The sequence below is a fragment of the Cylas formicarius genome, unplaced genomic scaffold (genome assembly GCF_029955315.1).
Source record: "Cylas formicarius isolate icCylForm1 unplaced genomic scaffold, icCylForm1.1 PGA_scaffold_4__25_contigs__length_36172078, whole genome shotgun sequence".
Classification (NCBI taxonomy): Eukaryota; Metazoa; Arthropoda; class Insecta; order Coleoptera; family Brentidae; genus Cylas; species Cylas formicarius.
In genome coordinates, this window is record NW_026844334.1 from 19,785,086 (window position 1) to 19,809,222 (window position 24,137).

General features: G+C 32.0%; 1 protein-coding gene across 2 annotated transcripts in view; it reads left to right on the plus strand.

Annotated features, from left to right (window-relative positions):
- The window catches only part of LOC132701056 (neurotrimin-like), a 142,396-nt gene that overhangs the window by 76,897 nt on the left and 41,362 nt on the right, over positions 1-24,137 (plus strand). For both annotated transcript variants that reach the window (XM_060668707.1, XM_060668708.1), the window contains exon 3: positions 10,810-10,910. In XM_060668707.1, the coding sequence (XP_060524690.1) occupies positions 10,810-10,910 (101 nt within the window). The remainder of the gene's footprint in view (positions 1-10,809; positions 10,911-24,137) is intronic.

Below are 24,137 nucleotides of genomic sequence, written 5' to 3' on the forward strand. Positions count from 1 at the left end.
AAATCTGATAAGGACGCAAATATTCTGACATTGATTAATCGGGCTGCTCGTGCATGCATGTGGGAAGTGATTGGGTCGTCTTCGAACATCTAATTTAGTTGATATTGATACGACAACTAGACCACTACCAATTTAGATATTTTCTACCATATTGTTTAATATTTCGATTTCGATTTAATTCTGTTTCGTATCCCGTTTGAGGGATGGGAAGCATTTTTCTTAATACAGCAAGTTTTTACTAAATTAGAAAAAAAATGGTAAGAACTTGCCTTGCTGGATTGGCTTTCGAGTCGCAGGATAGTTTGTGAACTAATCAGGGTCAATACCACACAGAAAATAAAATAATTATCTAGTAGTAGTTACAATCATAGACTTACATCCTCCCACTACAATTTCTAAATCATTCAATCAACTATGAGTATTTTAATTTTGAAAATCTATATTTTTTTTAAATTAGGAACATTTCTGTTTAAACTATTGGCTACCTACCATCTATCGGGACAAATTAAAGCATTTACATCTAATTTTTTTATCCTATAAGCCATATCTAATAAAATTAGATGCAAATTTTTAAAATCACTTTATTATCTAATTTATTTGCCATGATTGATTACTATATTAAATTATTATTAAAATATTAATTTCCAATTAGCGCAAGCGATGCAGGAAAAATTCAATACTCCAACCTATATTGCTGGTCTCAGAGAACTTAAAATAAAAGTTATTTTTTCAATTATTTCTAACCTATCATTCGATTTATGTTTCGAAAAGTAAAAAGCAAAATCAGACCAACCCAATTTCCTGCGAACGGCGTACTTTTCCTACTTCTTTTCATCCGTTTCCGAACTTTTTACACGTGTTTCTTAAGCCAACCCGACCTAAGGTAAGATTTTGATATCGTTGATATTAACAAAGAACCGTGAACCGATAGGATTGGGTTTTCTATTTCTACGTTAAAAAAGGCCAATCAGATTAAAGCAAAAATACCGGACTGCAAACTGAAGCGGTAAGACATTCCTACCCACTGAATACACAATGCTGACCCATTTGGAAAGCATTTTTATAGGAAACGTTTTGACAACGATCTCGGATATAGAAAATTTTTCTCTCTATTGAGTGCGTTTTTGGATTTTATACTCGATGCGATGTGAATTTATTATATATAATATAAAATCAACCCTTACGAAAATTCAAACAAGTGGAATGAAACGGGAACTGGAAAACTAGAATTGCTTGTGTTCAATATTTGAGTTTATTCCCAAGTTGACTGAGACCCGGGATCATTATATTTCTTGGAGTTTCCAAACGGCTTTCGAAAATATGTATTTTACAGAACATTTTGAAATCTATATTGAAAAATATTTGTTGTGGGCGGTAACAATATCTATTTTTTTTTCTATTTGCCAAGTATTTACCTTGTTAAGATATCGGTGCTGGGTGAAAGGAAGTCAAATTCAAAACTTTCCTCGTTTATTTAAGAACATTTTAATTCTAAAATTTCCCGTCATTAATGGTAGTCAAATCACAAGATACCTTTCCAACTTGAAATTACCTATTCTTCATTCTACTTCAATTGGCTCCATATGACATTAAATCTGGGAAAATGTTTATCAAATGAGATTTTTTGAAATTAAATGGCATAAGAAAATGACAAATTTTTGTGTAGGCACGAGTAAAATAAATTTGAAATTAAAACTGTTTTTAAAATTGGCTTCCACAAAATCACAAAACATTAAACAAAAAACAGTATTTTTTAATACCTCAAGATAGTTTCTAAAATTTCTTTTTTTTACTCAATCTTAAATCGTAGAAGCTACCTTTCATTTAATTTTTTGCGTAGACTATGCGGCAAACTAGCGGACTACCTTGAATTTTTATGTACCTTTAAGGGGCTATGTTTCACTTGGTAAGTCCCAAAAAAAATATTTTTTTTGACCGCCTTATTAGTTGATATAATGAAATGACTTCTGTAATGATATTGACGTTTTCAGTGTTAGTAGCTCACAATTTACCAAAAAAGTTAAATATATTTTTTACAGTAAACGTAGTATATTATGTGATTTTACTATTATTTTACTGGAAAAAATATAGTTGAATAGTTATAATTTTATAGATGTTAGACAATATAGATGAACACAATTAAAGGATATTAACGTTATACTTTTACATTCCCATCCTCGTCGCACGCGACCACCCTTTAATTATCTATGATATTATCTAGAATACAATATATAACAATAAAATAATAATATTTTCATCGGCTGTAATTTTTCTTTCAAAATTTGTTCGGCCGTTCCTTACATGAATTTTATTTACTCTTGGATCAAAATGAATTAAAACAAAATTTGATTATTTCCATATTTTGGAATTGGATCGTTTCTGAAAAAAAAAATTATCAAAAGAAATTCATGCTGCTCCAATAAAAGCTGAAAAACGAAACCTTAAGCTGAATGGCTGTATAAAATTCGACGCTGTTGCACTCGTTATTTGAAAGGGTGCGAAGTTGCTGCCATAAATCTAAACCACTTCGTAATAGAAGCGCATACGGCAACACGTTCCCTATTTTAATGTTCCGAATTACCTTAACTCATAAATAATTCATAAACATGATCTGTCTAACATCAAAATCCAATTCTAGCTTTGTATTGGGGGCTGTTGGACGAAGACTTTGGACGCGTAGGCGATTAGAGTTTTGTTTTATGGCCGTTGTTTAAATTATGAAAGCTGTGAGCTTACGGAATGAGAAATAAGAATTAACGGAGTTTCCATTCGATATATACAGACACAAGAATACATTGAATTATGTTACGGTCGGAAAGGTGGGACGCTTTGTAGCTTTAAAGCCACTTTGTACTAGGGTGGAATTAAGTTCAACGTTTCGGAAAGGGGAATCTTTCTCATAGATGTATATGGAGAAATTTAACGTTGGTATAAAATTAAAAGTAAATTAGCTCCTAATTTCAACTATTTTTGTTTGTGCCTGCTATAAAAATTATATTTTAAAATTTGCTGTATATTGGGAGTCATATATAGGTCAAGAGGGAAATAGTGGGAAATCCTAGATAATATTTAAAACAAAAATTACACGATACTGATCTTACTCGACTGATGACACAGAGTACTATACCTAAAGTTTGTGTAGTTTTTCAATTTGTGCTTTTTTTATTTATTACGAATAAGGTATCTAGTTAACAATTACATAATATATTTAAATGCACAACTAAATTTATATATTCCTATTTCTGTATTCTATCATTTGCAGAAACATTTAGAACTGGAAAGTAAACAGTGGGACAACAACAAGTCTGTAACAAATGCTTACAAATGCGTTATGGTATCCTTAATAGTCCTTGGTTATTGTCATATCTACAGCTCAGTTGTCAGGTCAGTATTTAAATATGATTCCCTTCAAAGCAAGCATTCTTCGATTTAAAAGAAAAAAAACAGTTTTCGAATAACAACTGTTTTTTGTAAAGCCGTTACCAAATAGAATATTTTGATAAGAATTAATAATCCTTGATTATAATTATATTTACATCTCATTTGTCAGGTCAGTATTTAAATATGGATTCCCTTCAAAGCAAGCATTCTTCGATTAAAAAAATAAACAGTTTTCGAATAACAATTGTTTTTTGTAAAGCCGTTACGAAATAGAATATTTCGATAAGAATTAAGAGTCCTTGATTATAGTCATATCTGCATCTCATTTGTCAGGTCAGTACTTAAATATGATTCAATTCAAAGCAAGCATTCTTCGATAAAAAAAAAACAGTTTCAGAATAACGACTGTTTTATGTAAAGCCGTTACCAAATAGAATATTTCGATAAGAATTAATACTCCTTGATTATAGTTATATTTCCATCTCATTTGTCAGGTCAGTATTTAAATATGATTCCCTTCAAAGCAAGCATTCTTCGATTTAAAAGAAAAATCAGTTTTCGAATAACAACTGTTTTTTGTAAAGCCGTTATCAAATAGAATATTTCCATAAGAATTAATACTCCTTGATTATAGTTATATTTTCATCTCATTTGTCAGGTCAGTATTTAAATATGATTCCCTTCAGAGCAAGCATTCTTCGATTTAAAAAAAAAACAGTTTTCGAATAACAACTGTTTTTTGTAAAGCCGTTACGAAATAGAATATATCGATAAGAATTAAGAGTCCTTGATTATAGTCATATATGCATCTCATTTGTCAGGTCAGTAGTTAAATATGATTCCCTTCAAAGCAAGCATTCTTCGATAAAAAAAAAACTGTTTTCGAATAACAACTGTTTTTTGTAAAGCCGTTACGAAATAGAATATTTCGATAAGAATTAAGAGTCCTTGATTATAGTCATATCTGCATCTCATTTGTCAGATCAGTACTTAAATATGATTCAATTCAAAGCAAGCATTCTTCGATAAATAAAACAGTTTCAGAATAACGACTGTTTTATTTAAAGCCGTTACCAAATAGAATATTTCGATAAGAATTAATAGTCCTTGATTATAGTCATGTCTACATCTCATTTGTCAGGTCAGTATTTGAATATGATTTCCTTCAAACCAAACATTCTTCGATAAAAAAAACAGTTTTCGAAAAACAACTGTTTTTTGTAAAGCCGTTACCAAATAGAATATTTCGATAAGAATTAATACTCCTTGATTATAGTTATATTTACATCTCATTTGTCAGGTCAGTATTTAAATATGATTCCCTTCAAAGCAAGCATTCTTCGATTTAAAAGAAAAAACAGTTTTCGAATAACAACTGTTTTTTGTAAAGCCGTTATCAAATAGAATATTTCGATAAGAATTAATACTCCTTGATTATAGTTATATTTACATCTCATTTGTCAGGTCAGTATTTAAATATGATTCCCTTCAGAGCAAGCATTCTTCGATTTAAAAAAAACAGTTTTCGAATAACAACTGTTTTTTGTAAAGCCGTTACGAAATAGAATATTTCGATAAGGATTAAGAGTCCTTGAATATAGTCATATATGCATCTCATTTGTCAGGTCAGTACTTAAATATGATTCCCTTCAAAGCAAGCATTCTTCGATAAAAAAAAAACAGTTACAGAATAACGACTGTTTTTTGTAAAGCCGTTACCAAATAGAATATTTCGATAAGAATTAATAGTCCTTGATTATAGTCACGTCTACATCCCATTTGTCAGGTCAGTATTTAAATATGATTTCCTTCAAAGCAAACATTCTTCGATTAAAAAAAAAACAGTTTTCGAATAACAATTGTTTTTTGTAAAGCCGTTACGAAATAAAATATTTCGATAAGAATTAAGAGTCCTTGATTATAGTCATATCTGCATCTCATTTGTCAGATCAGTACTTAAATATGATTCAATTCAAAGCAAGCATTCTTCGATAAAAAAAAAACAGTTTCAGAATAACGACTGTTTTATTTAAAGCCGTTACCAAATAGAATATTTCGATAAGAATTAATAGTCCTTGATTATAGTTATGTCTACATCTCATTTGTCAGGTCAGTATTTGAATATGATTTCCTTCAAACCAAACATTCTTCGATAAAAAAAACAGTTTTCGAAAAACAACTGTTTTTTGTAAAGCCGTTACCAAATAGAATATTTCGATAAGAATTAATACTCCTTGATTATAGTTATATTTACATCTCATTTGTCAGGTCAGTATTTAAATATGATTCCCTTCAAAGCAAGCATTCTTCGATTTAAAAGAAAAAACAGTTTTCGAATAACAACTGTTTTTTGTAAAGCCGTTATCAAATAGAATATTTCGATAAGAATTAATACTCCTTGATTATAGTTATATTTACATCTCATTTATCAGGTCAGTATTTAAATATGATTCCCTTCAAATCAAGCATTCTTCGATTTAAAAGAAAAAAACAGTTTTCGAATAACAACTGTTTTTTGTAAAGCCGTTACCAAATAGAATATTTCAATAAGAATTAATACATCTTGATTATAGTTATATTTTCATCTCATTTGTCAGGTCAGTATTTAAATATGATTCCCTTCAGAGCAAGCATTCTTCGATTTAAAAAAAAACAGTTTTCGAATAACAACTGTTTTTTGTAAAGCCGTTACGAAATAGAATATTTCGATAAGAATTAAGAGTCCTTGAATATAGTCATATATGCATCTCATTTGTCAGATCAGTACTTAAATATGATTCCCTTCAAAGCAAGCATTCTTCGATAAAAAAATCAGTTACAGAATAACGACTGTTTTTTGTAAAGCCGTTACCAAATAGAATATTTCGATAAGAATTAATAGTCCTTGATTATAGTCACGTCTACATCCCATTTGTCAGGTCAGTATTTAAATATGATTTCCTTCAAAGCAAACATTCTTCGATTAAAAAAAAAACAGTTTTCGAATAACAATTGTTTTTTGTAAAGCCGTTACGAAATAAAATATTTCGATAAGAATTAAGAGTCCTTGATTATAGTCATATCTGCATCTCATTTGTCAGATCAGTACTTAAATATGATTCAATTCAAAGCAAGCATTCTTCGATAAAAAAAAACAGTTTCAGAATAACGACTGTTTTATTTAAAGCCGTTACCAAATAGAATATTTCGATAAGAATTAATAGTCCTTGATTATAGTTATGTCTACATCTCATTTGTCAGGTCAGTATTTGAATATGATTTCCTTCAAACCAAACATTCTTCGATAAAAAAAACAGTTTTCGAAAAACAACTGTTTTTTGTAAAGCCGTTACCAAATAGAATATTTCGATAAGAATTAATACTCCTTGATTATAGTTATATTTACATCTCATTTGTCAGGTCAGTATTTAAATATGATTCCCTTCAAAGCAAGCATTCTTCGATTTAAAAGAAAAAACAGTTTTCGAATAACAACTGTTTTTTGTAAAGCCGTTATCAAATAGAATATTTCGATAAGAATTAATACTCCTTGATTATAGTTATATTTACATCTCATTTATCAGGTCAGTATTTAAATATGATTCCCTTCAAATCAAGCATTCTTCGATTTTAAAAAAACAGTTTTCGAATAACAACTGTTTTTTGTAAAGCCGTTACGAAATAGAATATTTCGATAAGAATTAAGAGTCCTTGAATATAGTCATATATGCATCTCATTTGTCAGATCAGTACTTAAATATGATTCAATTCAAAGCAAGCATTCTTCGATAAAAAAAAAACAGTTTCAGAATAACGACTGTTTTATTTAAAGCCGTTACCAAATAGAATATTTCGATAAGAATTAATAGTCCTTGATTATAGTTATGTCTACATCTCATTTGTCAGGTCAGTATTTGAATATGATTTCCTTCAAACCAAACATTCTTCGATAAAAAAAACAGTTTTCGAAAAACAACTGTTTTTTGTAAAGCCGTTACCAAATAGAATATTTCGATAAGAATTAATACTCCTTGATTATAGTTATATTTACGTCTCATTTGTCAGGTCAGTATTTAAATATGATTCCCTTCAAAGCAAGCATTCTTCGATTTAAAAGAAAAAACAGTTTTCGAATAACAACTGTTTTTTGTAAAGCCGTTATCAAATAGAATATTTCGATAAGAATTAATAATCCTTGATTATAATTATATTTACATCTCATTTGTCAGGTCAGTATTTAAATATGATTCCCTTCAAAGCAAGCATTCTTCGATTTAAAAGAAAAAACAGTTTTCGAATAACAACTGTTTTTTGTAAAGCCGTTATCAAATAGAATATTTCGATAAGAATTAATACTCCTTGATTATAGTTATATTTACATCTCATTTATCAGGTCAGTATTTAAATATGATTCCCTTCAAATCAAGCATTCTTCGATTTAAAAGAAAAAAACAGTTTTCGAATAACAACTGTTTTTTGTAAAGCCGTTACCAAATAGAATATTTCGATAAGAATTAATACTTCTTGATTATAGTTATATTTTCATCTCATTTGTCAGGTCAGTATTTAAATATGATTCCCTTCAGAGCAAGCATTCTTCGATTTTAAAAAAACAGTTTTCGAATAACAACTGTTTTTTGTAAAGCCGTTACGAAATAGAATATTTCGATAAGAATTAAGAGTCCTTGAATATAGTCATATATGCATCTCATTTGTCAGATCAGTACTTAAATATGATTCCCTTCAAAGCAAGCATTCTTCGATAAAAAAAAACAGTTACAGAATAACGACTGTTTTTTGTAAAGCCGTTACCAAATAGAATATTTCGATAAGAATTAATAGTCCTTGATTATAGTCACGTCTACATCCCATTTGTCAGGTCAGTATTTAAATATGATTTCCTTCAAAGCAAACATTCTTCGATTAAAAAAAAAAAAAACAGTTTTCGAATAACAATTGTTTTTTGTAAAGCCGTTACGAAATAGAATATTTCGATAAGAATTAAGAGTCCTTGATTATAGTCATATCTGCATCTCATTTGTCAGATCAGTACTTAAATATGATTCAATTCAAACAAGCATTCTTCGATAAAAAAAAACAGTTTCAGAATAACGACTGTTTTATTTAAAGCCGTTACCAAATAGAATATTTCGATAAGAATTAATAGTCCTTGATTATAGTCATGTCTACATCTCATTTGTCAGGTCAGTATTTGAATATGATGAAACAGTTTTCGAAAAACAACTGTTTTTTGTAAAGCCGTTACCAAATAGAATATTTCGATAAGAATTAATACTCCTTGATTATAGTTATATTTACATCTCATTTGTCAGGTCAGTATTTAAATATGATTCCCTTCAAAGCAAGCATTCTTCGATTTAAAAGAAAAAACAGTTTTCGAATAACAACTGTTTTTTGTAAAGCCGTTATCAAATAGAATATTTCGATAAGAATTAATACTCCTTGATTATAGTTATATTTACATCTCATTTGTCAGGTCAGTATTTAAATATGATTCCCTTCAAATCAAGCATTCTTCGATTTAAAAGAAAAAAACAGTTTTCGAATAACAACTGTTTTTTGTAAAGCCGTTACCAAATAGAATATTTCGATAAGAATTAATACTTCTTGATTATAGTTATATTTTCATCTCATTTGTCAGGTCAGTATTTAAATATGATTCCCTTCAGAGCAAGCATTCTTCGATTTTAAAAAAACAGTTTTCGAATAACAACTGTTTTTTGTAAAGCCGTTACGAAATAGAATATTTCGATAAGAATTAAGAGTCCTTGAATATAGTCATATATGCATCTCATTTGTCAGGTCAGTACTTAAATATGATTCCCTTCAAAGCAAGCATTCTTCGATAAAAAAAAAACAGTTACAGAATAACGACTGTTTTTTGTAAATCCGTTACCAAATAGAATATTTCGATAAGAATTAATAGTCCTTGATTATAGTCACGTCTACATCCCATTTGTCAGGTCAGTATTTAAATATGATTTCCTTCAAAGCAAACATTCTTCGATAAAAAAACAGTTTTCGAAAAACAACTGTTTTTTATAAAGCCGTTACCAAATAGAATATTTCAATAAAAATCGTCGCCTTACTATTTACAAATCTTCTGGATTCATAATATTTCGGTTGTTAATTCGGCCCCCCTCGAACACTATATTAACAGATACATAGTGGATTGCGAGCTAGATTCAGTTTAGCTCTGAAGAAATCAACAAGGTCATTGACCAAAGATCAACCATTTTATTACAATAAATAAAGATTTGGACCAAATCTTTATTTGTTGTACCAAATCATTTGGTATATTATTTGAGGCAAAATCTCAAGAGAATCCAAAAATATTATAATTGACACAACTTATGAGGCATAGTCATCTCCCCTTTAGGTCTTGAGAGTTTAGAATATGTTTCCGCGGAGACGCTCCCAAACCTATTCGAAATAAGGATGTACTAATTCAGGATATTTGGATATCGCAAAATATTTAGGTACGAATTTGCCGCCTAGCAAAATAATTAATATACACATATTAATTAATTGTGGATACATTATATTATCTTGCTTTAGAATTTGATATCTAATAAAATTAGTTGAACATGAATGCAAATCTAACCTAAATTGCCTATATTGGGAGAAAATAATTTTTGCAATTTTGTGGAAATTTTTAATTATCAACGCATCAATCACATGAAGATGAATCATAAAAAGTGTATTATTACAACTCTCATATTCTTAGCTTTACCTAGATGGAAATTCCAGGAAGCAGCTTGGAACTTTAAAGATAAGCAATATGAACCTACTGAGCTTAAATACGGCATTTTAAAATTGTTCATAACTAAGTATATAAAGCAACACGTATTTAACCAGTCTTCTTCTGTTGTCTTAATTTTAATAAAATAAAATGTGCAAAAATCTCATTCTGCAGTTAACCAAAACAAACGCCAATAAATTTGACACCCACAATTCGTTCCGAATCAACCACCGAATACAAAGTCTGCTGAAAGCTGCCCGAATGAGTTTTTTTTGTAATTTTTAGTATAAAGTGGCAATTCTCAACACAACTTACAAATGCGCATGCGTTAATATTCCGAATACTTCCGGATCCGCGAACATAGCTTAATTTAAGCGAATATATAAAAGTATACTTCTCTTAGATATCACTGATTGTTCTGTAATATATGAATCAGTCTGCCAATTTTTTACTTTGTTTCCCACTTTTTCTTGCCTGTCGAATGGTATACAGAAGAAACAATACAAGTTAGAATGATGCAAAGCTAATTGTTAAGAACAGATCCGTAAAACTATTTACTTGCAGTACCGCATAGATCTTAGAGAACCCGTAATTGACGCGGTCTGTAATTTATTTTGCGTTAATATAAAATTTATGTGAGCCGAATGAGTTAGATACGCCACTGAACGGAGATAAATGTGTTGCAGATGGTTTGCCTCGGTTTACCGAACCAATTCCCAATGTAACAGTCACCGTCGGCAGGGACGCCCTCCTGGCCTGCGTTGTGGATAACCTGAGGGGGTTTAAGGTAAGATTGTAAGCTTGAGCCGGGGAAGATTAATTAACGTTACTTGCTGGATTGAAGATGGGGGTATTAAAATGCAATATGTTGTTTGGCCGATCGGACCGTAAGAACGTAATAAGTTTCCAGTTAATTTTATTTGATATCTTTTCGAGAGATTATATCAATTATGCTTTTGCCGTAAAAGATTCCATATGTACGAAAAGATGAAAACGGGTCTGGAGAAAGTGTTTCATATAGGACCCAATGGTGTAGTCATTCTTCTTCCGAAACTCACAAATTTTGATATACTAACTAAACTAAACAAAATTTGTTTTTTTTTTTAAATTCATCATCCTGTCTGTCTTTTAATAATTTTATTACGCTTACTATTAACTTTTCAAAAAAATGAATCACGTAAGACCTATTAAATAAAAAGGTTATATCCTTAATTCCATTTTTTCTGAATAAGTAAGTAAGAAAAAAGGTGTTCATTTTCAAAAAATCGTGACACGTTTTCTTAATTTCCGTCTTCTCTTCCTTCTGTTATGGCTCATGTTTACCCAAAATATGACAATTATGAAAAATTGAACGTAATAGGGGTGTATTATCAAAATGCATTTAATATAGAACACTCACAATTTTATTTTGACAGGTAACAAACTTTTTGTAATAAATTATGCAATGCATTTTTTTAAAAATCTATATTTTCAATAACCTAACTATAACTTTAAAAATAAAATATGACTGTTATTTGAAAGAGCTAATATGTCTTAATATATTTTTGAAAAGCTAACATAACATATCATAAATAACAATAATAGAGGACCATAATCAGTTCACAAATCAAAGGACCCCTCTGAATTACTGTCCGATTTTTAATGTATTATTTTAATTTTCTTTTATTTAACACCTGAACCGCATGGTTAACCAACAACCACAACCATAAATAAAAATCATATCATATTTCAGAAACAGGAAGTAATACAAAAAACAGCTCACGGAAACCCAGGATTCATCTTTATGAATAACCGGAACACAATTAAATCATTCCCCTTTTTACTTCTATAATTTTTTTGCGGTAATTAGGGAATAATATTTCTAGTGTTCCAATATCACTTTTTTTTTCAAATTTTTGTTATTATCCTAACCCACAACCCAAATCCATAACAATATTTATAAACCATTCCTGTTTTAAAATACCAAACCTCATTTTTTGTGGTTTTTATCGCGGTTTTTGTCTTGAAGACAGATGAAGGACATCAGCAACGTTCTTTTCTATATTGCTTACAAGAAAACGAGCTTATGCCCTCAAACTCCGTTACCAAAATCGGAGAAGCGCCTCACGTCTCGCGACTCCGTTGAGACCGACACAAAATCTAATGTCGATTCAGATCACGGACTATTCCTCACTACCTTCTCCTATAGACTCGCACTTCTCTTCTCCACTTTGTTTTGTTTCCAGCACTTTTATTGTTTGTATATGTGTCGGATATACGCTAATTTTATTATTTTAAACGGAGTTCAGGGCAAACCCTATCAACACGCGATGCCGAGCGAAGGGGAAAACAGAAAATTGGCAAACTTAATTCTCCGGCTGACCGGCACGAAATAGGTCGGCGTTTAAGAAGAAAACCTTGATTTCGCGCAATAGGTGTCTAAAATCGGCGCCCAGCTTTCTCGTCACTCAATTTTTTCCACAGTTATTGGAATAGAACTTCGAGATTTCTAAGGATGATGTGCCTATCTGCAAAGGGTTTTCCCATATTTTCAATCAGCAACCTTTTACTTATTATTTATTTCAATGTATTTTTCATTTAGTTATGTAGACATTAATTTGGTAATAAAAGGCTTTCTTATTATGATTATTATTATTATTGCTTATTCAGACTCCTAGACGATCTATGATAAAATTTTCAGAATTCTGTGTTTGCTATTCGTCGAATCTTAAAATGTTCCAAGAACGCAAAAAGTCATTGTCTCTCTCAGTGCCATTATTAAAATTTATTACAAGGACAATAAACTATGCAAAGCGACCGCTTAATCAAGAGCTTGCCCTTTCATGATGTTTTGAATGCCGGATGTGACAATGGATTAATGAATCGGTCTATGTGCGTAAGTTTTCTGTAAATACAATGAATCAATATTAGGTCTAATTTTCTATTAATAAAAATATCTAAAAATGAGAGGTTATTATTAGTTTCTAATTCAATGATAGTTTAGATGTCTAAGAAACTCCAGTAGGGATTCTTGACCATGGAGGCAAATAATAAAAGATCTAAATCTTCATTTATCTTCTATCCAAAATCACATTCAAAAATTTGAAAAACTAACGTCAACACTAGTGAAACCATCAAACTCTTCTCAAACACTGCGATAAATGTATTATCGCACCAACTTTCGGACAAGGAAAAATCAGTTCTTTCAGTTCCTTGCCCCACGTATTATTCCAAAAGAGGAAATCATTTCAAATGTCGACTTTAATGTCGACAAATCGCCATCTCAAACAGCTAATGAAATTCGATTTAAAACCGCAAAAATTCTTAAAAAATCAAAACCTCCTAAATCTAATATTCTTAAGACTGAAATGTCTAAAATGTAATCCCGACATCGTAATCCTAAAAGCAGATAAAGGACATGCTACCTATGGTGGTCATAAACACAAGCGAATATCAGTAAAAGATTCAAGATATTCTTACAGATGGATCATATCGTCAACTTAAAAAAGATCCTACGTCATCTATGGAACGCAATCTTAAACCTGTTATAAAGGCTTCTTACCTATCGGACTCTACGGACTCACTAAGATTCACAAATCAGGGCTAGCCCTTCGACCTATTGTCAGCACCATTCTGTAGCAAAAAATCTAGCTTCTATATTAAAACTCTTTACAGGGAAAATGATGGTTTCTTACTTAATTCCTTCCAGTTCATTGAACAATTAAGAAGCATTACTTTAAATCCACAAGATTTTCTGGTTAATTTTGACGGAGAATCCCACTTTACTAAAGTCCCTATTCCTGAAACCCTTTACATCATTTCAGATATATTAAAATCCGAGAATCTGGAACCAAACCTTCTCACCTTAATGCTTGTCTGGAACATATTTTTCTTACAACCGTCAAATTTTAGAACACACGTCTGAAATAGCTATGGGTTCTCCATTATCACCAGTCGTCGCGAATATATTTATGGAAAACCTTTGAGAAGAAAGCTTTCTACATTTAAATCCAAAATTATGGGAAATGAATGGCCTCATGGCCAAGATTCCCTACTAGATTTTCTTAGACATCTAAACTCTATACACCCTGACATACGTTTTACCATTGAGTTGGAAACTAATAATATCCTTCCATTCTTAGATACCTTAATGCATGGTAACATCACCATCCGGTCCAAAAATCATTGGTTATTAAGTCTCTTGTTTACAGAACCGTAAAACTATTTCAGCCAGAGTCACTGAACCCAGAATTAAAGCACCTTACCTCTGCTTTTCTATCTAATAATTTTCACATCTCACAATTGCAGTATATCACCACAACCTTCCAATAGCAATGAGTCCGAAAGCGATCTCACACTTGCCACCGTTGTCCTTCCTTACATTCAAAACATTACTGATCACATATCAAAAGTTCTTAAAAAATATAATCTCAGGAAAACTAGATTTACCACCAAAAATCTCTCAACATCTAAAGACAAAATTCCTTTTGAGATGCTAGGAGTTTACAGCATTCCATTCATATGCGGCAAAGAATACATTGGAGAGACCAGACGAAAAATATCCACTAAGCTCAAAGAACATGAAAAAGCATTAAGACTAAGACAAATAAATTCATGAGCAGTTGCCTAATAATAATAATTTCAACGGCGACTCAGATCTTTACCTGTCACCAATATGAGAATCACTCATCCGAGACTATATTTATGCCCCTCATTTAGCTCTGCCCCCCTCAAACGATATATAAGCCACGTACAGAGTAAAATGCTAGCCAATTTCAGTTAATCTCTGAAGAAGCCAACAGGATGATTGGCGAAACGTTAGCAAATTGAACTCAGCAACAACCGACGCAGGAGGGATCCAGAAGTTTTGGTTAGTTTACAGTAGCCTGTGGAAGTTTCATTTGAATAAAAGAACTACCGAACAACATTGTTGCAAAATTGATTTGACCATAATAAATTGTCAAAGTAAACTGACTATACAATACTGAGTTTAAATGCGAAACCAATACAGTGTTCGCAGATTAAGTTAGTATCAGCAAATATGACTGCGTTGTAGTTGTGACTGCATTGTATCGATTTTCCACCAGAGATTCTAGACTTAGGAGCTACTCTAGTGTATCGGATTTTTATGTACAAACACACTTATTTCATTTTCACAGAATGCACTTTGTTTCTTATATATTTTTGACCAGTAGTATTCGATATTTTTCCCAAAGAAATTAACAACTTACCACCAAATTATTTATTAATAAAACTTAAAAATGTTTTCAAAACATCAATTTTGAACAAAATAAAAATAAGTCAAAAGTTTATCATTGCAATAACAAAAGTATACAAGAGTTTGGAAAAAAATGCAATGAAATTAAATTTTTCTAATCCCGTGTGTAAAATACCTAATTACCCACGGATCTAGCGTGCGGGAAGCGTCACTTTCGTTTCCAACGAATCCGAACCATTTCCGAGATTTTACCTCACGGATTTGTGAGCGATCGGATGTTTTCGGAGATATTTTCCACGCTTTGAATTTTGACGTTTGTCAATTCTGACGGTAATGTCAGTGAATGTATTCGTGTTGTTTGGCGAAATTGTACCCAAAAACTAACGGTCGTAGAAAAACTATAGTATGCAACACGTTCGGTAAACTTTTTAACTCACTCGTTTATTAAAAACTCGCTCCCCTCGTATCAAATAAACTCGGGAGTCAAATGCCGTTTACCGTACTTGTTGCATAATATACTATAACGCTGTTGTATAGTTTCTGCAAAAGTGTCGTGAAAGATTTCTTAATAATAAAAAATTATGATCTATAACCATACTGTCCACTAATATATTAATTAAACTGCAAAAAAAAAATTGTCTGAGGATGTGTGTGTGTGTGTGTGTTAATTTAAGTAAACTATTGAAAATTTTTAAATCTACTATCCAGCAATCCTATTTTCCTTTACTGTCTGTTTTCGTCCATTTCCAACAACGTCCAACGTCTCATCGAACAAGCATTTGCCTCACAATTTTATTATGAACTAAAAATCGTCTCCACTAAGAATTTATTTTTTACAGACCAAACAATTTCAAAACGTTCGCTGTTCAAATGCGTATTTTTCGAAATTAATTTTAACGTTACTTCGTTTTACGCTGCGGTGATAACAATTCACGTTGTACGTTTAATTTATACTACAATTAATTGGAAACTTGCTTGCATATCAGAGGGAACTCAAGAATTTTGTTGACTAAGAAGTTTTGAGACCCACGCGTTCTCAGTTATACACTACCTTCAACCATCAACCTTCTAAAAGTAAATTGCGAATCCTTGAAACTTTCAGCAGTGTAAATTCTCAGGAAGTTTTCAAATTATTTTAGTACAGGAATTATTGATTTTATCCGTGGTTCTTGTGTCGTTAATTTCAAAAAGATTAATTTAATTAAAAGTTGGTTAGAATTTTAATGGGGAAAATTACCAGTAATTCGAAATTGCACCTCCGTATATTCTAGCTTTTTCATTCTGTGATTTATTTTTGGTGCGCTTGAAACAAAGTCAAACGTGCAACATAGACTAACTAGTTTACGTTGCGTTTGCTATCTATTTTTAAACAATTGAATTGATGAAAGTTGCCCAAACTTTGGTCCGATTCGGTCTAATTTTACGGTCTTGGATTTCGAACTAAAGCACTGTCAACCCTTAAAATTATATGGTCCGCTGAATGCACGTTGGAAAAGTATATTTGTCAACCTGTATGCAGTCAGGCACAGCATTATATACAGCTTCGCGTGACCTAAATAAATTTTAACTAATTCAGTTTCAAACACTCTCCAATTTAGTAGATAGTGTTCGTAAAAATGGAGGAGCCATTTTTGCGGCGTCCATTTTTTAAATTAATTTTGGTTAATTTTGTTACATATTCTGACTGAGGAAGAGTGTAATATTTCAATTGAATTTACCATTTTTTTAAGAAGTTTATGCACACTTACCAAAAATAAAAGTAAACAAAGAAAGAAAGCACAAACGCAAACGTCCAACAGGAGAACGAAATTCTGAAATTAAAACAATGATCTCTTGTAACAAGCTTCAAATGGATAGCACACGTTTAATATAAACAATATTTTCGTTTCTTATGTTATCCAAAAACATTTTCGCGTTAGTTTTACGTTACTTCCACCTTTATTTAAAAATCCTTCAAAACGTTCGTAACTGTATTTTTCTCCGTCATCGTGTCAATAACGATATTGTAATATCGAACTCGTAGGTGTTTATTTTGCGCGAAAACACATCGGGAACTTTTCTAACCTACCACGAAGAAAAGCAATAAACGTCCGTGTCGATATCTGATAATTTGTACGTCTTCCTTTCATAAATGATAACAAATCGCGCGTTGTATTGGCATTGTTGTCCTCCATATTTTCACTTGTTTCACTTCGAGCGACACCACGCGTTATTGCCCTTTTGTCGTTGAAAACGCAACTGAAACTTTCGGATCGATGATAATGGCACTAGTGAAGTTCTCACGAAAAAATTCTAAAATAGTGGGGTCTCGGCATTATTTCGGACGAAGTGTGTATGTATTGGCGGAGAACAGCGTAATCTGGACCTAAAACAATTAAGCCAAAAAATAAACCACTGTCAAAAATACAAATAATTTGGCAAGGAAGGCAAACTATTAGACAATTAATTGCATCCTATGGGACAGAACAATACATAACAAGAAAATAAACGCAGAATTTATAATAGCATGTTTAGGAGCATTGTTACCTATAGAAATGACGTATGGCCCTTAAAAGAACGAACAATAAAGGCACCAAAATTAGAATGTGTGGGACTAAAGCCGGAATTAGTGAAAGGTATTCACATAAGTCAACTTAAATGGTATGGGTATAGCCCAGAGAATTGAGGACAAGCTACCAGAACAAGTACTTAAACTTAAACAGACTGAGCTGGAGAAAAGGTAGAAATAGAAACATCAGAGGAAAAGAGTTTAATGAAATTTTAAGGTAGGACCGTGACACAAGCTGGATGGCAATCGGATGACGTTGATAAAATATTTTTAAAAAATGAAAAAACTAACCAAAAGTGACAGTTGAAGTATGTGTGTCTCGTTACTTTGTTAAAAACTGTACTGCAGAATCGACCAATGGTGGTAAGAAACAAGTTGCAGCAAGTATTCGTTGCAGAACAAGTTCAATTATCTATAAGAAATGAACCTGAAACAATTGTAACGGTATCTATGCCATCTTCATATGCAAGCAATCAAGATTCTTCAATAACATCATTATATTCAATAGGAATGCCACCTCATTCCCCATTCTCTCAATTAACCTCTAACTTCAATCAAACAGTCTAATAATAAAATAATTTCCACAATCTTTATTTTAGTTTATGTCTTTCACCTCACAGTAACAATCAACCGTTCTTCTGGTGAAATAGTGGACTGACGCTTCAAGAACAATGGCTGATACGCTATGTCGTTACAGCTCGAACAGGAACAAAACAAAAACAAGGCCAAAGGAGTCTTTTCGACACCCTGCCGCTATGTTGTTACATATTTATGCATTCAAACACAGGAGCTAACGTTAATGCTTTCAAGGTAAAATAATTATAAAAAAATCGGTATCTATAAGTAAGAACTGGTTTAGCTTCCCAAGGAGGGAGAAAGAAGAAAGCAACCAAAATCATAAATTACCTTAACTAAGAAGAAGGAAGATTTTAGATATCCGTTAAAATCAAAATTCCTTACATACGGCATCTTGTTTAAAATTAGTCTTTAGATAGTAAATAATATTTTATATTATTGCCGAAAGGTGATTGCGAAGCACTTAAGCCACCAAATGGGCCCGTTGTGCCCTCAGACCATGCTAGAGGGCGGAAAATCCTTTAGCCCAATACCGTGCACTGAGTCCGGATCGACCAGGGCCGTTCCGAATACTCCAAATCTTGCCCATGTCAAAGCAGGGCACTCGGTGAGCAGATGATACGAGGTCTCTTCTCCTTCCATGCACCACCTGCACACCGGGGGTCTCTAATGCCTCCTAAACCTGTAATGTCCTGTGTAGGCTAGTGCTCTACACTCCCTTCTGGTTAGTCCAAGCAGCTCCTTGGTCCGAGGAAGAGCGAGCCCATCTATCATAAGCCTCGCCTGCCTCATTCCCGGAGCAACCCTCCAGCCCACCACTGCCCGTTCTTTCACCCAGGCTTCGAGAGCTCCCAGCCTCACGCACGGGGCGATCCCTAAGCGGAGCTCTGGTCCCATATGCCTGTGCGAGGAGCTAAGGCGTCCGCTGCCTCATTGCCCCAGGTCCCGGTGTGACCCGGGACCCAAACCAACGTGACATTCCTCGCCTCGGCCACTTTCCTCAGTACCCCTTTGCACTCCTTTATCAACAAGGAGCGCGTGCGCTCTGACTGAGAAAGGTCTATTTGTCAAAAAAAGTCATCTCAGGGATCATGACGTCACTCGGCATGACCATGATACCGCGATCCCCGAGCCAGCACTCTAAAATGTCGTCCAGGCCCCGCTTGTTGTTAGTTGGTCATAGCTGTTTTTAGTAGACATCCAGTAAAGCGTGATAAGTTTTTGTGGTTTTACATGATCGCAAGAGTTTTATTTCAGTTTACCAGGTTCTTTTAAGGTATCTAAAATGTAATTAAACGTCAAAATATATTTTATCATCCTTTATATCATCATATAAATGATGATATTATCCGAACTGTTTTTCTAAAGTATAATTAGCCTAGCACTTCTTATAAAATGAATTTATGCATTACAAATCTTATCCAGTGGACGATGCCGTATTTAAAATCTGACGAAATTATTTCTTGACGAATGGAATTCGGACGAAAACGTATCTAAAAAGCCTTCACATACAAATGAGCACGAGAAATCATATTGAAGTTTGTAATTCAACCGCTTGGGGCCCAACTTCTGGGAAAGAACATACATCTTGCAAAGTACGACAAGGAGCTAGAACTTTGAAAACAATGTTATATAGCTCTCGTAATACTATATGCTGTCTGGAATTTTGTTAATTTTAAAGGACTGGCGCCAATGTATTTTTGAAAATTTACAGTTTCATATCACTATTCATTGATTCATTGAAACAACCAAAATATCATTAGTCCGGTTTAGAAGAACAATTTAATAGTCTCTTAAAAAATGTTCCTGTAAAACTTTTTAGTTTAAAACAAATGAAATATATATAGGACATTCCTCATTTTTGTAATTTTTTTTTCTTAACAGACTATTAGACAATACAGAATTACAGAAGTACATATTTTTCTATCAAGTTTTCTTAATCATGAAGAATATTTGTTAAAACTTACGTTCACCACTGACGAAATTACCCTATACCCTATCATAGTAGTTAAAACATTTACAAAAATTTCATTAAAAATGTGTAGTAAAATTATTTACTAGTATGAGAGATGATGGAGATATGAACAATCCAATTTACTTATATGAACTGAAGGGCGATTCTTAACACGGCTGTGTATAGTTAATCACGTTATGCAGAAAGTTGTTCTACTCCGGTTTAGTTTCGCATTACTTTCGCTTTTAATGCAGAGCCTTTTAAACGCCTCAACATATAACGCGAGCGTAGAGCTCGAAAGGCAAACTGATTCCTGCCAACCAAATTTTATGTCAAGGAATTATAGACACAATATCCATACCATACAATATATACCAAACGGTTTTAATTTAAATTTAATTCCCTCCAATTCATTTTCAGAATTGTAACACGTGGCAAGAGGATTACAATGTACAATATAGAACCCCAACATTAATTTACTAAAATACATCTTTACACTGGTTACTGGTTACCTGAAAGCAAGTCATATTTGTTGTAATGAGGGCTTGTGAATTTAAAATATCGGAAATATTCTCTGTTCAGTAAAACATCGAATTCCTAATACATTTACCAGAAAAATTACATCCTTCGTTACGTAAAAGAACTCAGCTGATTGTGGTTTATATACAATAAAATCAAAACAGAGATGTAGCTAAACGTAAATCTAGAAGAAGGATAAAAATTTAATGTTGAGAGTGGTTAGTCATGAATATTCGAGACAGTCTTCACCAATCACTGACTTGGAAATGATGAATAATAAATATATTGATAAACAGAAACTTCCGATGTAAACAAATTATTAAATGATTTAGCAAGTCGGAGATGAAAGCAATTATGTTCAATTTAATGTATATCAACCGTTGTGAATACCAATTCGTATAAAGGTAGGTAAATCAAGAAGGTTAATGAGGGAACACAATTTCGCACGTGTATCGGTAAATGAAGGTAAATTGGTTCACATAGAATGCAAAGAGAAATGATTTGCTGTAAATCTTTACAAAAGCAAGCAACTTGTGAATGGTAAATCATTTTATGTTTTCATTGATTAATGAGTAGTAAAGGTCCGGTTCATGGTTGTTCTACTAGCGAATGCAGTGTACATGCAATTAATAGGGTTTAAATATATTATAAAGCTTCATTGAAAGGGTTAATTTAGACTTTAACATAATTTAAAGTAATAGCTAATTTTTGGGTGAGTTTGAAGTGATGTTACTCAAAATTTTCATATTAAGTCTCTTGAATGGGAATGCTGTAAGAGTAAGTGTTTTCAGTAGTATTTCGTTAATTGCATGCTCATGTTCTACAATTAATTACTCTTCATAAATTAAGTATCTCACCTCAGGACCAAGATAAAACAAAACTGTCAATAACCTAAAGTTGGCAAAATGCATAATGTCTTTTCGAATTTGTTTAGTTTTCCAGAGGTGACTTATTAAATTCTGAAAGGCGTATATAATGGCAGCATTAGGTGAAATTTATAGGCATTATATTTGTAATAAAAATCGCCAATTTGGTGTGTTCACGAGCAATCTAAAAATGTTTGTAATGGTATCAAACAGCATATTTAATACAAACAATACATTTCATGTTATGCGGGTTTTATGTTTTCTTTAAATATTGTTTTTCTGTTCAATACTGCGTAAATGATTGGAATTTTATTTCGCGAATGCGCTGGTCCTTTGTTTTTATAGCTATTCAGCGCTGGAAATGATGTGATTCTCTTTCTCCTCCCTTACGATTTATCGTCCCAATTTATTTCCTACAGGAGCGTCTTCGCCTAATTTGCTTTCTAGATATTTCGTCAATATAGTGCTGATTTTGAAATTAGATCTAGATCTAGAACTAGATCTCTAATAGTTATAATGTAAGAAATGAATCAAAGAATTAAACTGAAAATGAAACTCGATAGACAGGCATAGAAAGTTTCGTATTTTTAAAAGAAATATTTTTATTATTACGTTATATGTCAAATTTTGAGCATATATGGAACTATGAGTTCTGGTTAAGGGTAAAAGTACAAAATTGTGGATATTAACAAAACGCAGCAATAAGCATTAAATTAGATATATAAAATATGTGCTCTAAATTAAATGTATTTTGATATGGCCCATGTTAAGCTAGAATAGATCTGGTGATAACCTTTTTAAAAATTTAGTGTATGGATCTGCCTTCATTATGATTTCATTTTAGGATTTTTGGTCTTTCCTCCATACTTAAACTGGAAGCACGATGTTGGCCAGTCTATCAAATTGAGTAATAATGAAAATAAATAAAGATAGAGTTGTAGATGATAACGATATTTAATTTCGTCTTTCAAAATTATATATCCCACGAAATATTCATGGTCTCTTATCTGAAAATATTTCCTTCTATTTACGTATTACCATTTATAAATCGCCTGTTTGATGCCGTGCGGTTCCCTTTCATTTTCATATTTCCAAAACTCGACTTTTAATGGATGCCATCAAAAAGAACGCGATGAATACTTATCGGTCCAAATACCACAATTCAAACTTGTTTATCTCTGTAAAAAGTTTAATTATATTGATCAATCATGAATAGACTATTATAGGAGAAAAAAATGTTTTTACGTTAATAAGTTCATCCAAACTTTTTCAAAAGACTCATATAAGTAAATTTAAAATTCTTATATTTTTATTATTAATAATAATTTTACAGTGAAAATGTAATGTACCGCCACTGACTCTGCGGCTAAAGAGTAGAGTCGAAATATAAAACCACCAAACAAGCATAAATAATATTGCCGAACACGGTCACTGTCAAAACAAATAGCCTCATAATGAGGCATTTTGAGAAGACTATGTATAGAGTAAACATTGCAATGCATGAAACCAACGGATCGGATCGGAACGAAGATGACGAATAGCATTTTGCCGAATAAAATCTGGCCAAAACACTGATGACAAAAACAAATTTCGTTTTGGTTTTTTTCCAATTACAATGGTAATATGTACTGGTTATAGATGAGTATATAGAATTGTGTACCAATATAACCAATGTTAATTTAAACAGCGATTTTATTCCTATCGACCTGTCCAAGTTGAGTTTGATTGATGGTGATCTCTTAATTAACTTAATTTTTAAATAAAAGACCACTGACTGAAGTATCAATTAATCATTCTATTCAAATGAAAGCGATCGAAAAGTATCACTAGCCTGTAACATTTACTAATTAAACGGTATAGATCGCTGTGCCAATCCACGGAAATTCAATTGATTCATATATTTATATAGTTTTTATAGTAACTGAAGCCATATATCAATGTATAATCTAATAAAAAATGATGACAACTTTAAAGGTCAAAACAACTCCTAGACCATCTTTCGAAACATTTTCGTAATTTTGAATTTTTTTTTGAAGTTAACTTTGTCACACTGATTAACTTCGGAACACTTTAAAATAATGTTTGAAAATGACGAATATTTGATAATTTGCAATTGAACTACTTGAATACAAGAAATCAGAAATTAATCTTTACCTAGGAGTATTAGTCACGTGTTTGGGAGTGATCTCATGTTTTCGGAGATATTACCCACCGCCTGAATTTTGACGTTTGTCAGTTCTGACGATCAAAAATGTACCCAAAACTAATTGTCATGGATAAAGTACAGTATGTACGTTTAATAAAAGTCACTCGTTTATTAAGCACTTGCTCTGCTGCGCTACGCTTGTGACTAA